General features: G+C 39.8%; 1 protein-coding gene across 1 annotated transcript in view; it reads right to left on the bottom strand.

Moving 5' to 3' along the window:
• LOC125409585 (NACHT, LRR and PYD domains-containing protein 1a-like) overlaps window positions 1–12,712 on the bottom strand; it is a 67,648-nt gene that overhangs the window by 17,019 nt on the left and 37,917 nt on the right. Inside the window, exons 12-14 of the mRNA XM_087910354.1 lie at window positions 7,136–7,398; window positions 6,501–6,626; window positions 5,749–5,890 (exon numbers count right to left, since the gene is read on the bottom strand). Of these exons, the coding sequence (XP_087766480.1) occupies window positions 5,749–5,890; window positions 6,501–6,626; window positions 7,136–7,398 (531 nt within the window). The remainder of the gene's footprint in view (window positions 1–5,748; window positions 5,891–6,500; window positions 6,627–7,135; window positions 7,399–12,712) is intronic.

Below are 12,712 nucleotides of genomic sequence, written 5' to 3'. Positions count from 1 at the left end.
GGCATTTAGGCATTTAGGCAGATCGAACACAGAGCTGTTGTAAAGAAACCTGGTTTTGGAGCCCAGGGTTCCATGTGTCCTCAGCCAGCCCTCCTGTGGGCAGGAGGGAACATGGAGAACCTGGCCGAGTCACAGTCACCAATGTAATGATAAAAATAAAATGACGCTGTTCCCCGAGGGGCCCATGGGCCATGAGATCAAAAGGTCCCAGGCAGGGAGCAACATGGTGGGTGAGAGACTGAGACAGATAGGCACACCAAGCAGAGAAAGTGAATATTTATTTAGTGGGTTATGGAGGGGAAAGGGAAACGGGGGGAAGGGAAAGGGGAGAAGAGCATAGAAGAAGGGAGGGAGGGAGAACGGAGAACCAGAGAGTGGTGAGGAGGAGAGGAGCCACAGCAGCAGCAGCTACCTCTTTGGGAGAGAAACATAAAGAAAAAGGCTCAGGCTGGAAGTGGAAGAAAGATCTGCCTGCCTCAGTGGTGAATGGGGGAGGGAGTCAGTGGGGCTTGTCTCTTAAATGGACAGGACAGATCATAACACTAATAGTTTAGGTAAGTCAGTTCAAGGTCCCAGTTTGTACTGTTGGAAGCCCTGGTTCCATTTGTTTGAAGGAAGGATGATATTCCTTATGCTCTGTGTAAGCTACAACATCTTGGTGCATCCTGACTTTCAAATAAACTGGAGCTGATAGTGAAGAAAATGATCAAATGACAATGAATTTTAAAACCAAAATGTAAGAGTCAGGACACAAGCGTGGCATGAGTACAATCTTCCAGTAGATGTATAATTTTGCCACATGAGTCCCCAAGAACAAAATTAACAAAATCATGACTAAAATGTTGGCTTAAAAAATTAATTAGTAACATTGCCTTATAAACTAAGGATCACACTATGAGATGTATATGAACAGTATTTAACCTTTCCAAACATTCTACCAGTTATTCATTCTGATCTTCAGTTTACAGGTGAGGAGTGTCAGAATTGATGAGTTAAGTCATTTTCCAAGATTTTCTAAGGAGTAGGGGCTTGCGTGAGATTCAAACCCTGACCTGATGCTGGGGCAGGTCGGTTCTCCATGCTTATTTAGGTCAAGGCTAAGCAAAGCCTAGTCTTTGACCACATGTGTAGCCTGTTTGCAGCAGTTCAGAAGAAGAAAATACCACTGTTTAACAGCTGGCAAGGAAGGACATTCACAGAGGTATTGAACAGTTCTGTGAGTTTTGGCTCTGTGAACACTGGACTACGACTGTACTGTTACTTCACTCAAGGAAATTTCACTAATTGGTTTTCTCTCATTCATGTAAGCTTGAAAATACAAATGAATTACTAGCCAACAAATAAATAAATAAAAATATAAAATTTCAGAACAGAAACCTAACCATGGAATTGAAAACACTCTATAGAAAAACTTTAAGATGTATATAAAAGGAAGAAATCAGGGAAGACCTTAGAAGATGCAAAGACATTGTTTCCCCAAAGCATATTGTCTGGAAGAATCAATATTGTGAAAATAGTAACCCTACTAAAAGCATACTACATAATCAATACAGTCCCAATCAATATGCCAGGGACATTCTTCACAAATAGTGTGGAAATAAATGCTGAAATATACATTGAAAGGCTAGAGACACAGGCTGTCCAAGGAAATTCCGAACAAAAGCATTTTTGTGGAAGCCCTATCATACCTGATTTCAAAATAATACTATAGCCATAATAATAAAAATAGGATGGTATTGACACAAAAAGATATGCAGATCAATAAAATAGAATAGAATCCACACAAGCATAGCTATATGGCCTTTGACAAAGAACCCAAATGTCCTTTGGAGAAATGACAGCCTGTTAAGAAAAATGATTCTGGAAAACCTAGATAGAACTAAATGGAAGGACTAAACTAGATGCCTTTACCTCCCTCTAAAAAATCAACTCTAAATGATCAAAGACCTTAATGTGGGACCAAATACTCTGAAACTTGGAGAGAAAATGTAGGGAGAACATTTCAACACAGCAGCATAATCAGGATTGTGTGAATAAGAAGCAAATTCAATAGTTGAGAGTTGACTGTGGAGGCATAAAAGTGTGAGCCTCTTTCCACATTGACCAAAGGTCACAGAGTTTGTAACTTACCTCTATTCCTTGAAGGTTTTTGTGTTTGTGGTTTTTTTTTTAAGATAGGGTTTCTCTATAGCATTGGAGCCTGTCCTAGGTCTAAGTTCTTGTTGACCAGGCTGGCCTCAAACACAGAATTCTGCCTGCCTGTGCCTCCCAAGTGCTGGGATTAAAGGTGTGTGCCACCACCACCCTGCCTAGTTTTTGTGTTTTTACCTCAAACAAAGGTCCCACCTAGATTTAGAGTGAAGAGTTCTGATCTTTCAAGGTTATTGTCAACAGGTGTGGCTAATAGCCAGACCTTGTATTTCAGGAATAGAAAAATAGATATATTTCTACCTCGAACAAAAGTCTAAGAATCCGACTAAGGTTCCAATACCTTTAAGGAAATAGCAATGGATTCCACCCAGGGAGTGGTTTGCCTACAGAATGTTTTGGTCTAGGGTGTGACTTGTTTTATTCTAACAACAAAATTTATGTTTAAATATGGATGTAGTTGAAAGTTTCAACTGGTCTGTTCATTTCCTTGTATCATGTTAATTCAGTTTTTCTTATCTTACTCCTCTCCTTCCTTTTGGGGTCAGGGGTATTTTAAGCAATTGGAAATTGAGGCAATTTTACTATTCACTGGAAATCCCTGTACTATTCTATATTTTTCTGTCTTATTTTTTTGTATTCTTTACTAATATTTCTACATTCCAATGTACTTACCCTGGTGAGTGGTATTTTTGTTGATGCCAGTCCCCAACACTTTATAAATTGGTTATTAAGATGGTAAAACAAGTTCTGTATATAAAAAGAAACTTAATTGGGTAAAGATGCAGTTAAGAATGGGAGAAACTATTTCCCAGCTAATATCTGACAGAAGATCAGTAATACGAGATATTTATGCAACTGAAAATCTAAACAAAAAGCACAATTATGAGGTTTTCCGTAGGAGTAACAACAGAATTCTTAAAGGAGGAAATACACCAGGCTAGGAAACACTTAGGTCTTAGGGAAATACAGGTTAGAATTACTTCTTATTCCTATCTCATCCCTTCAGGATGTCCAATATCAAGAATACAGATGATAACAAATGCTGGAGTGTATGCTAGGACAGAGGAACACTTATACACTGCCTGAGGGACTGTAATATAGTGCAGTCACTGTGAAAATCAATCTGAAGAATTCTTATGAACTAGAAATAGAACTGCTATATAACCCAGCCACACTACTCCTGGTAATATATTCAAAGGCATATATATATATATATATATATATATATATATATATATATATATATATATATATATATATTCTACTATGGAGACATTTGTACAACTGTGCTCACTGAAGCTCTGTTCACAATATTATCTAGGAATGCATCAACCTACATGACCATCAACAGTTAATTCAGTAACGAAAGTGTGACACATATATAGCATGGATTTTTTTTCAGGTGTGAAGAAAATGGCATTATGAAAGTTAAGCATATGCAATGAAAAAACCCTAGAGGAAGGTGAGCCAGACCCAGAAAGAAAAATACTACATCAGTCAAATGCAGGTTTGATCCTGGAGTCATTAGTTCTGGGGCTTTAACTGGTGTACCCTAGGAAAACAGAAAACTAGAGAAAGGGTAGGGCCTTAAGGGAGAAAAGGACAGTAGTATATTGGTAAAATGAGGGCAGAGAGAAAAGAATACTGTGGGTATAAATGTTCAAATATCAAGAAGGTTGGGGGATGGAGGAGAGAAGGGAGTGGGTTACTAATGAAGACAGTATTTAAAAGTCACAATGGAACCTATTATTTGTAACCCAATACAAAATCATAAGAAGAGCTAGAATACAAGACACCCTATGAAGATTCAAATGGGAGATCCTAGAAGCAATGAGTTTCACAAACAAAAGTCAGTTCCAGAAGTGGGATATCTCCATAGGAGCTGCTGGGCAGGGAGGTCCTCGGTGTTCCCTAGACAAAACAGGTGCTTTCATTCTTCTCTGTTCTCAATCAGAACTGGTGGATAAGACCTCATTGCTGAAGACAGCACACATCTTGGGTACATAAATTCAAACTGGAACTGAGTTGGAAGTTTCCTTTTGATCCTAAGTTTTATAATGTCAGATGATGCTATATAGGCTGTTGAAGAAGAAAAAGCATCGGCAACCATGCTGCCAGGCAAGATGGTCCCTTTGCTGCAATAATGGCACAACTGTAATCTTTGAAGGTCTTAGGCCCTTGAGATAAACTACTGGTACTGCCTACATAAATGGACAAAGTGTCAATTTCCATCTAAATATCAATGTTTATACCACAGACAAAGGCTACTTTCAGTCTTCACCAGAAAAGCCTCTCTTTGCTTTCAATGGAGGTGACTGCAGATGCCTACAGCTGTGCAGGATACTGAGAATAAGGGATGGTTGAGTACTCATCCCTATAAGTAGATAATTATATTGCCCCTGGAGGCTCTAGGAACATTGTGGAAGAGAAATTGGAAAGAATGTAGGGAAGGGAAATATGGGGAAGGGCTGTGCAGACATGGAGAAAATGTGGAGAAGATATAGATAAGAGGTTGTGCTCTCTTCTAAGCATGACATGACCATGGCCATCATGAACTCATAGCACCTGCACCTACTGCCTCTGGACCCACACAAGTAGGGCCCTAGACGTGGGGAAGCAGCTCAAAGAGACAGTACTACTTACTGCTTTACTATTGACAAATAATAGATTATGGGAGAATAGGATGCATACAATCTGTCTGTACCCACTGGTGAACTCGCTTGCTTCTACTGGGTAGTTCAAAACTCACAGACACACAGATGATTCTACACAAAATCCATGAGACACAAGCAAAAATTTATGAAAATGGAGAAGAGATGAAGAAAAGAAGAGGGGCTGACAGGAGCAGGAGGGAGCTAACAAGGTGAGTTTAGGATGGAATTCCTAGAATGCATTGTATACATGTATAAAATTGTCAAAGCACAAAAAGGGCTTAATATATCTGGATTTAAGACCAGGAATCTCATGATGGAAAAATCCCTTCATTTTCACTGTTCATATTTAAATGCGAACTGTTGCAAGATTGCTTTGTGCATCTCAAAATCTGTCATTTCAAGGACATTGGGAGTAGAAAACACATTACAGGACTGAGAAAATGGGGCTTAGGGTATGCAGTGGTTTGGATGTAACGTGTTCCATGATCATTTGTTGAAAGATTGTTTCTGCAGCAGCAATTGTCATGAGGACTGTGGTGTGATGAATGAACACACACACTAGTGCACTCATAATTGCATGAACACTGAGAATGGTATTGGAAACCATGAGAGTGCACAGTTGGAGGAACTGGGTCACTGGAGGTACATCCTGGAATAGAATATCTTGCATGGGCTTTCTGCCTTTTCCTTCTCCTCCTCCTCTACTCTCCCTCCTCCTCTGTCCCTCCTTCTCTTCTGTTCTCCTTCTCTTCACCTTTTCATGCTCCTCCCCTCCACCCTTGCTCTCACTCTAACCCTAACCATCTGTTTGTTTTGGATCTAGCAAAAGCCACATAACTAATCTGGCTATTTCGTGACACCAAGAATTAATGACAATTAATGTCTTTCCCCACTCATTGCTTTTTTTCAACCTTTGGGTTATCTGGACCTAATCTAATTTTACCTGGCTTCAGCAAGGCTTCCCATTTGAGATTCCTATTCTTTTTGTCTCTGATTTGCAATTTAATCACCGAATCCATGTGGCCAACATAGATCTCAGAGAAGAGCTGGGATTCCCCAGGGCTCCGGTAGCACAGCTCCAGTTCCTGAAGGGGGTGAGGACAGATTCTGTTTCAGAAGCCTCTACTCAAGAGAACAAGCATTTTCCACACCCCTGTACTTATTCTTTCACACCATAGTAGACACTGGCTTAGACACTTAGTATCTTTTGCATTGAGTTAACCTATAGTTTTTGAATGCACATCTTTACTCAGAAGGCTGGATCATTGCCGAGGAGGACACAGAAGATATGTAGCAACAGAAAACATGGGGCATGCTAATGGACCCAGCTGGGACCCACATAATACTATTCATTTTCTCATCCACGCTGACAAAAGTATGGCAGGAAACAACTTAAGGGAGGGCTTATATTGTTGTTTAGTGAGAATTCATCTTGAAAGTCCTGCTCACACATCTTAAGCCAAGACTTGCTGCATGTTAGGCTTTTGCCTACACTGTGCAATATTAAAATTAATTCCTCAATTCTCCAGACCTTCTGCGTGATTCCTTAAATTGCTTTGCACTTAACTTGGAAGTTTTCTTGATCATCCCAAAGCCCAAATCATTTCTCCTCAAACTCAATTTGCTGTAAATCCTTATAACTTGCCCCAAATCTGGCATCTGATCATGTAAAGGAGCAAACAACTGGATGCTCACCTTTGGAATGATTTCCAGGTTCTTGGAAGCAGACACTATGTACCGTGAGCCAATGTAAAGAGAGTCTGCTGGGGGTGGCTTGTGTATTCGGACAAACTGAAAACTCATTTCTTCTTCATTAATGGCCTAGGGAACATTGCAGACAGCAATTTAACTAGATTTCAGTACTACAACAGATAACTGGTCTGAGTAAGGTATATTGGTTGATCAGTACATTTTTGTGTGATGGGTGATGTCACCTCCAGGGAACCCTTCTGACTTGTATTACGCCATACAGATTGTTAATTATTGGCCTCTGTCATGTTCATTATGGGAACTGTGTCCCTGACAGAGAGAATGGAGTTTGCTATATGTTGGATGTGTAGAATTTCCATTCTTTTGATGAGTGGAAAGAGGCCATAGAAGGCTGTGCAGAGACAAGGGGGTGTTAAAGACAGTTAAGGAAACTCAAATGTGAGGAGGCCAAGAGGATTGCATTCTCATAAACATCAGGGATCCTCTTATAAAACTGAATCCCCACTTCCACTCGAAGTAGAGAATCTCTCTAAGGGTTTTTTTTTTGTTTATTTGTTTGTTTTTTGTTTTTTGTTTTTGTCAATCCACCATAGCCCCACATTTCTGGTCCTCGGTGTCACCTTCTGAATGGTGCAGTCGTTGGGTATCAGGTAGAGATGAAGGGTGACTTCATTGAGATTGAGTTGATAGTAGATCAATGTACTGGAAGTGATGCGGATGAGCCGCCTGACAGCAGGGATCTTTCTCAGTAGAACTCCCATTGGGGAGAAGCTTGGGTTTTCCAAGACTGTGTAGCACTGCTCCACTTTGGCTGGCACTTCTAGGACCATCCCATGTTCTTGAAAGTGGGCCACACGGAACAAGGTGGTGTCTACCCGTCTCTCTGTGAAAGAACAGATTCAAAAGAGTAGATTTAGTGTTTCTACTGAACTGTGCTTGGCTGGAAAAAGAGCCTACTAAGATTTAGAAGGAATCCACTGTGTCTTATTGGATCACCACAGAGTAAAGATAGAATTCAATAACAATACTACTCCCAGAAAGTCTACAAACTCAGGGAAATTGAACATTCAACTACTGAACCATCCCTGGGTCAAAGAAGAAATAAAGAAAGAAATTAAAGTCCTCCTTGAATTCAACAAAATGAAGGCACAACATATCCAAACCTATGGGACACTATGAAAGCAGTGCTTAGGGGAAAGTTCATAGCACTAAGTGCCCACATAAAGAAAACTGATAAAGCTCACATTCTTGACTTAATAGCACACCTGAAAGCTCTAGAACAAAAAGAAGCAGATTCACCCAGGAGGAGTAGAAGATAGAAAATAATCAAATTGAGGGCTGAAATCAACAAAATAGAAACATAGAAAACAATACAAAGAATCAATGAAACAAAAAGCTGGTTCTTTGAGTAAAATCAACAAGATTGACAAACCCTTATCTAAGCTAATCAAAGGCAGTGAGAACATCCAAATTAACAAAATCAGAAATGAAAACGGGTACATAACAACAGATACTGAGGAAATTCAGAGAATCATTAGGTCTTACTACAGAAACCTGAACTCCACAAAATTGTAAAATGTAAAAGAAATGGACAATTTTTTTAGATAGACACCATATACCAAAATTAAATCAAGACCAGGTAGGCAATTTAAATAGATCTATAAGCTGCTAGGAAATAGAAGCTGTCATCTAAAATCTCCTAAACAAAATAGCCCAGGTCCAGATGGTTTTAATGCAGAATTTTACCATAACATCCAAGAAAAGCTAATACCTATACTCCTCAAAGTGTTCCACATAATAGAAACAGAAGGGACATTGCCAAACTCTTTTTATGAGGTTGCAGTTATCATGATACCAAAATCAGAAAAAGACTCAACCAAGAAAGAGAATTACAGACCAATCTCACTCATGAACATGGATGCAAAAATTCTCAATAAAATACTGGCAAACAGAATCCAAGAACACATCAAAAAATCATCCATCATGATCAAGTAGGCTTCATCCCACAGATGCAGGACTTGTTTGACATATGAAAATCTATCAATGTAATCCATACTATAAATAAACTGAAAGAAAAAACATATGATCATTTCATTAGATGGTGAGAAAGCATTTGACAAAATTCAATACCCCTTCAATGATAAAGGTCTTGGAGAGATTAGAGATACAAGGATCATATCAAAATATAATAAAAGTAATATACAGCAATCCAAAAGTCAACATCAAATTAAATGGAGAGAAACTCAAAGTGATTCTACTAAAATAAGGAGCAAGACAAGGCTGTCCACTGTCTCCACATGTCTTCAACATAGTTTTTGAAGTTTTAGCAATAGCAATAAGACAACAAAAGGAGATCAAAGGGATTCAAATTGTAAAGAAAGAAGTCAAACTTTCGTTATTTGCAGATGATATAATAGTGTAGATAAATGAACCCAAAAACTCTACCAGAGAACTCCTACATTTGATAAATACCTTCAGTGATGTGGCATCATACAAGATAAACTCAAAAAAAAAAATAAGGACCCCTCCTATACACAAATGATAATGAAGCTGAGAGGGAAATCAGATAAATATCACCTTTCACAATCGCCACATATAACATAAAATATTTGGGGGTAATACTAACCAAAGAAGTGAAAGAAATATTTGACAAGAACTTTAAGTCTTTGAAGAAAGAAATTGAAGAAGATACCAGAAAACGGAAAGATTTCCCATGCTCTTGTATAGGAAGGATCAACATAGTAAAAATGCAATCCTACCTAAAGCAATCTATAGGTTCAATGCAATCCTCGTCAAAATACCAACATAGTTCTTCACAGACCTTGTAAGAACAATATTAACTTCATATGGAAAAACAAGAAAACCAGGATAATCAAAACAATCCTATACAATAAAGGAACTTTCAGAGGCTTTACCATCCCTGACATCAAGCTCTATTACAGAACTACAGTAATGAAATTAGCTTGGTATTGGCATAAAAACTGAGATGTTGAGCAATGGAATGGAACTAATGGCCCAATATTAATCCACACAGCTATGAATACCTGATTTTTGACAAAGAAGCTAAAATTATACAATGGAAAAAAGAAAGCATCTTCAACAAATGGTGCTGGTATAACTGGATGTCAACATGTAGAAGAATGAAAACAGATCCATAACTGTCACCATTCACAAAACTCAAGTCCACAAATGTAAATCTTTAAGGAAGTGTTTCCTCATGGTCAGCACATCTTACAACTGTTGTCTGGGGTAACCACGTCTCAAGCTGCCAGCAGAGAGCAGTCTCAAGCTGCCAGCAGTGTTATTCCTATAGTTTTTAGGCATGAAAAATGCTAGATTGATGGTTTACTGAGTCATGCTGCACTGTTTCAGATAGTAGGTGAGTCCAGCCAATGTGCCCGAGTCAAAGAACCTCCAAGGATCCTGAGAGCTCATTCTATGTACCTTTGGAAATGAAGCCGAAGGTGGAATGGAAATCCTTGGATATTGTAGAAACCAGAACCACATATTATTTCTGCTCAAAAAAGTTTTAGGCAAGGAGTAGAGAGATGGTCTAAGGAGAGGTTATGTGTGCTTCATGTGACAGAATTGGAGAGGTGGAGCTCTCTGTGTCATTCAGAGACCAGTGAATGACATCATGAGCTCCATAGCTGGATATGAAGCTGCAGGATTTGGTGTTTATGTTGATAGAGTTTGTGTCCTTGATATGCCCAGTTTCTTCTGTTTTGAAATGGAAATCTCCATTCTGTATCATTTTATGTTGAGAGTATGTAAATTCTTTTCTATTTTATTGGAGCTCATAGTGAAGCATTGTCTTAAATCCCAAATAAGAGGAGGTCTTTATGAACTTTTTATTTTACCTATGGACCCTTGTAATTGGATTATACTTTGCATTTTTAGAGAAAACCAAATCTTTGGAGGCATGAGGCAGAAAGTAAAGATTTAAAGTGATGTGCCTGTGTGCCAAGTTGACAATGGTTACAATAATGGTGTTGAATGCCACTTGTAAACTTGGTGTGACCCCTGCTAGTTGGGGCACCACTCTGAAATTCACCTTTAGCCTGTCCTTTTAGCACTGAGTTTGCTTCAAATTGAACCACGACAAAGAGCATTGCAGTGTGTTTTGTTTAGCTAAGAACATTTGTATTTCTTTTTGGTGATTGCTTGGAATCAATAAGCAGCAAAGAATGAGACAATGACCCTGATGCTCCAGGAAGTGGTGTAGCTTAGAATTTAATCAGTGATGCTAGGTAGCCATATCAGATGGAGCCACCAGCACTGTCCCGCGCTACCGTCTCGCCAGCAAGAACCACGCGGTACACATAGGATACTTCTGCAGTAAAGCTTTAATGCCCCTTGGGAGAGCGGGCATCAGCCAACATGGCGGAGACCCAGATAAGATGGAACCCATCCCTTATATAGGAAACAGACCCTGCTTTGGACGTGTCACTCTTTGATTGGTTCACTGCCCATTATCCCAGATGATGCCTCGGGAGTAGGCAGGGACGCAGCGGTAGAGAGTTACCAAGCACGTGCGCTGGGATTAAAGGCGTGTGCTACATCACCTTGAACTCACAGAGATCTGCTTGTCTCTGCCTCCCAGGCATTGGGACCAAAGGCGTGTACTACCACGCCTTGAGGTCACAGAGGTCAATCTGCCTCTGCCGCCCAGGCATCAGGACTAAAGGCGTGTACCGCCACACCTTGGGGTCACAGAGGTCAATCTCTACCTTTGTTCCTAGAAGCAATGGAGAATGTGGTCCGGCCCTCCACACAGCACTACAATGTCCTGTGTGTGCCTGTGTGGGGCCTTGAAACCCCATCTTTCTCCAAGTCATCTTTAACTTCAGTACCAGATCCTGACACCCATGCTTTGTGTTTTGCCAATTTTGACAAAATTTGGGGAGATGCTGTACCTCTCCAACTTCCCTTCTTTCTAGGAAAAATGCTAGCCAGTACCTTCCTAGGGCTTGAGGGAAATGTGGGATACTGGAGTTTTCACTGTTAATACCAGAAGTTTACTTAACAAGAAAATGATTTACCAAGTTCTTTAATTTATTTTCTCAGTTTGGGTTTTTGATACAGGGATTTACTACCTATTTGTGGATATAAATTATAAATCTCCTGCCTTAACCTCAGGAATTCTGACATTACATGTATATGCCACCACATGGCCCTGGGATTGTCCTTCTCACATGTATTGGGGCTTCCATACACTGTAACAGAATCATTTCCTTTCAGTATCCAGTGGGGAAACTGTCTGATCTGAGAGAGTGAGTAGGAAACAGAAAAGACTGCTGTCTGCAGGGAAGAAGCTTGAGTGGAGAGTGGGGCACGTATTGCTGGAAGACGAGGAGCTCAGTGTGGAGCTGCTGGACTGGCCATGGACACATTAGGGAGGCCCCATCCGTGTAGCAGTGCTCCCCTTCTGTGTGTGTGCATGTCAGTATTATTTTTATTTGTTTTCTGAGTTATTTTTCAATTGGGTCTTGCTTGATTTCTTCACCTTTATTTTTCTTCCTGTGGGATTGCCTTTTACTGTGAATATCTTAACTTGGGAATATCTTAACTGTTTTCTATTCATTGTTCTCCTATTGGCTGGAGCAGCCTGAGTTTCTGTTTTACTTCTCATGACTTTTTCACTGTTAGGTCTCCCCTGTTGTGGCTGTTCATCACCCTTATAACAGGAACAAACACTATCTTCTGCTGTGAGTTGGATTCTCCTGGTGTCTACGTTGGGCTTCTTGTAGCCAGAGAAGTAACTGACCTCAGTAGCTACTTGTACAACACATGGTTCCTTGTTGTTGTTTTTTCCTTTCTCAAGCAGAGTCTGGCTGTGTAGTCTACCTGCTCTTGCATTTCAAATTCTCTTGTCTCAGTCTCCAGAGAGCTGTAGTAATGGCTTTCATCATGAGGTCTTTCATGTGGTATCTTGTATTTATTATAATATCATCTGAAGAAATCATTGGTGATGACTGAATCTGGGACAATTTATGAGACCACCCTCTTTCCTTAGGACACCATTATTCTGTGGCTCCAGTTCTCAAATGAAATCCGAGGACATCATTTTCTCCCTGTCTGTAGCAATGTAGTGGAGTGTTGGTAGACTTTGGGTACAAAATGATCCCTGTTATTTTCCTTTCTAACAATCTCTTCACATTGTTCAATTTATTCTCTGTTTCCTGCTGGACTCTTGT

This window comes from Myodes glareolus, chromosome 9 (genome assembly GCF_982192425.1).
Source record: "Myodes glareolus chromosome 9, mMyoGla1.1, whole genome shotgun sequence".
Lineage (NCBI taxonomy): Eukaryota > Metazoa > Chordata > Mammalia > Rodentia > Cricetidae > Myodes > Myodes glareolus.
This window is presented reverse-complemented; position numbering and strand designations above follow the sequence as displayed.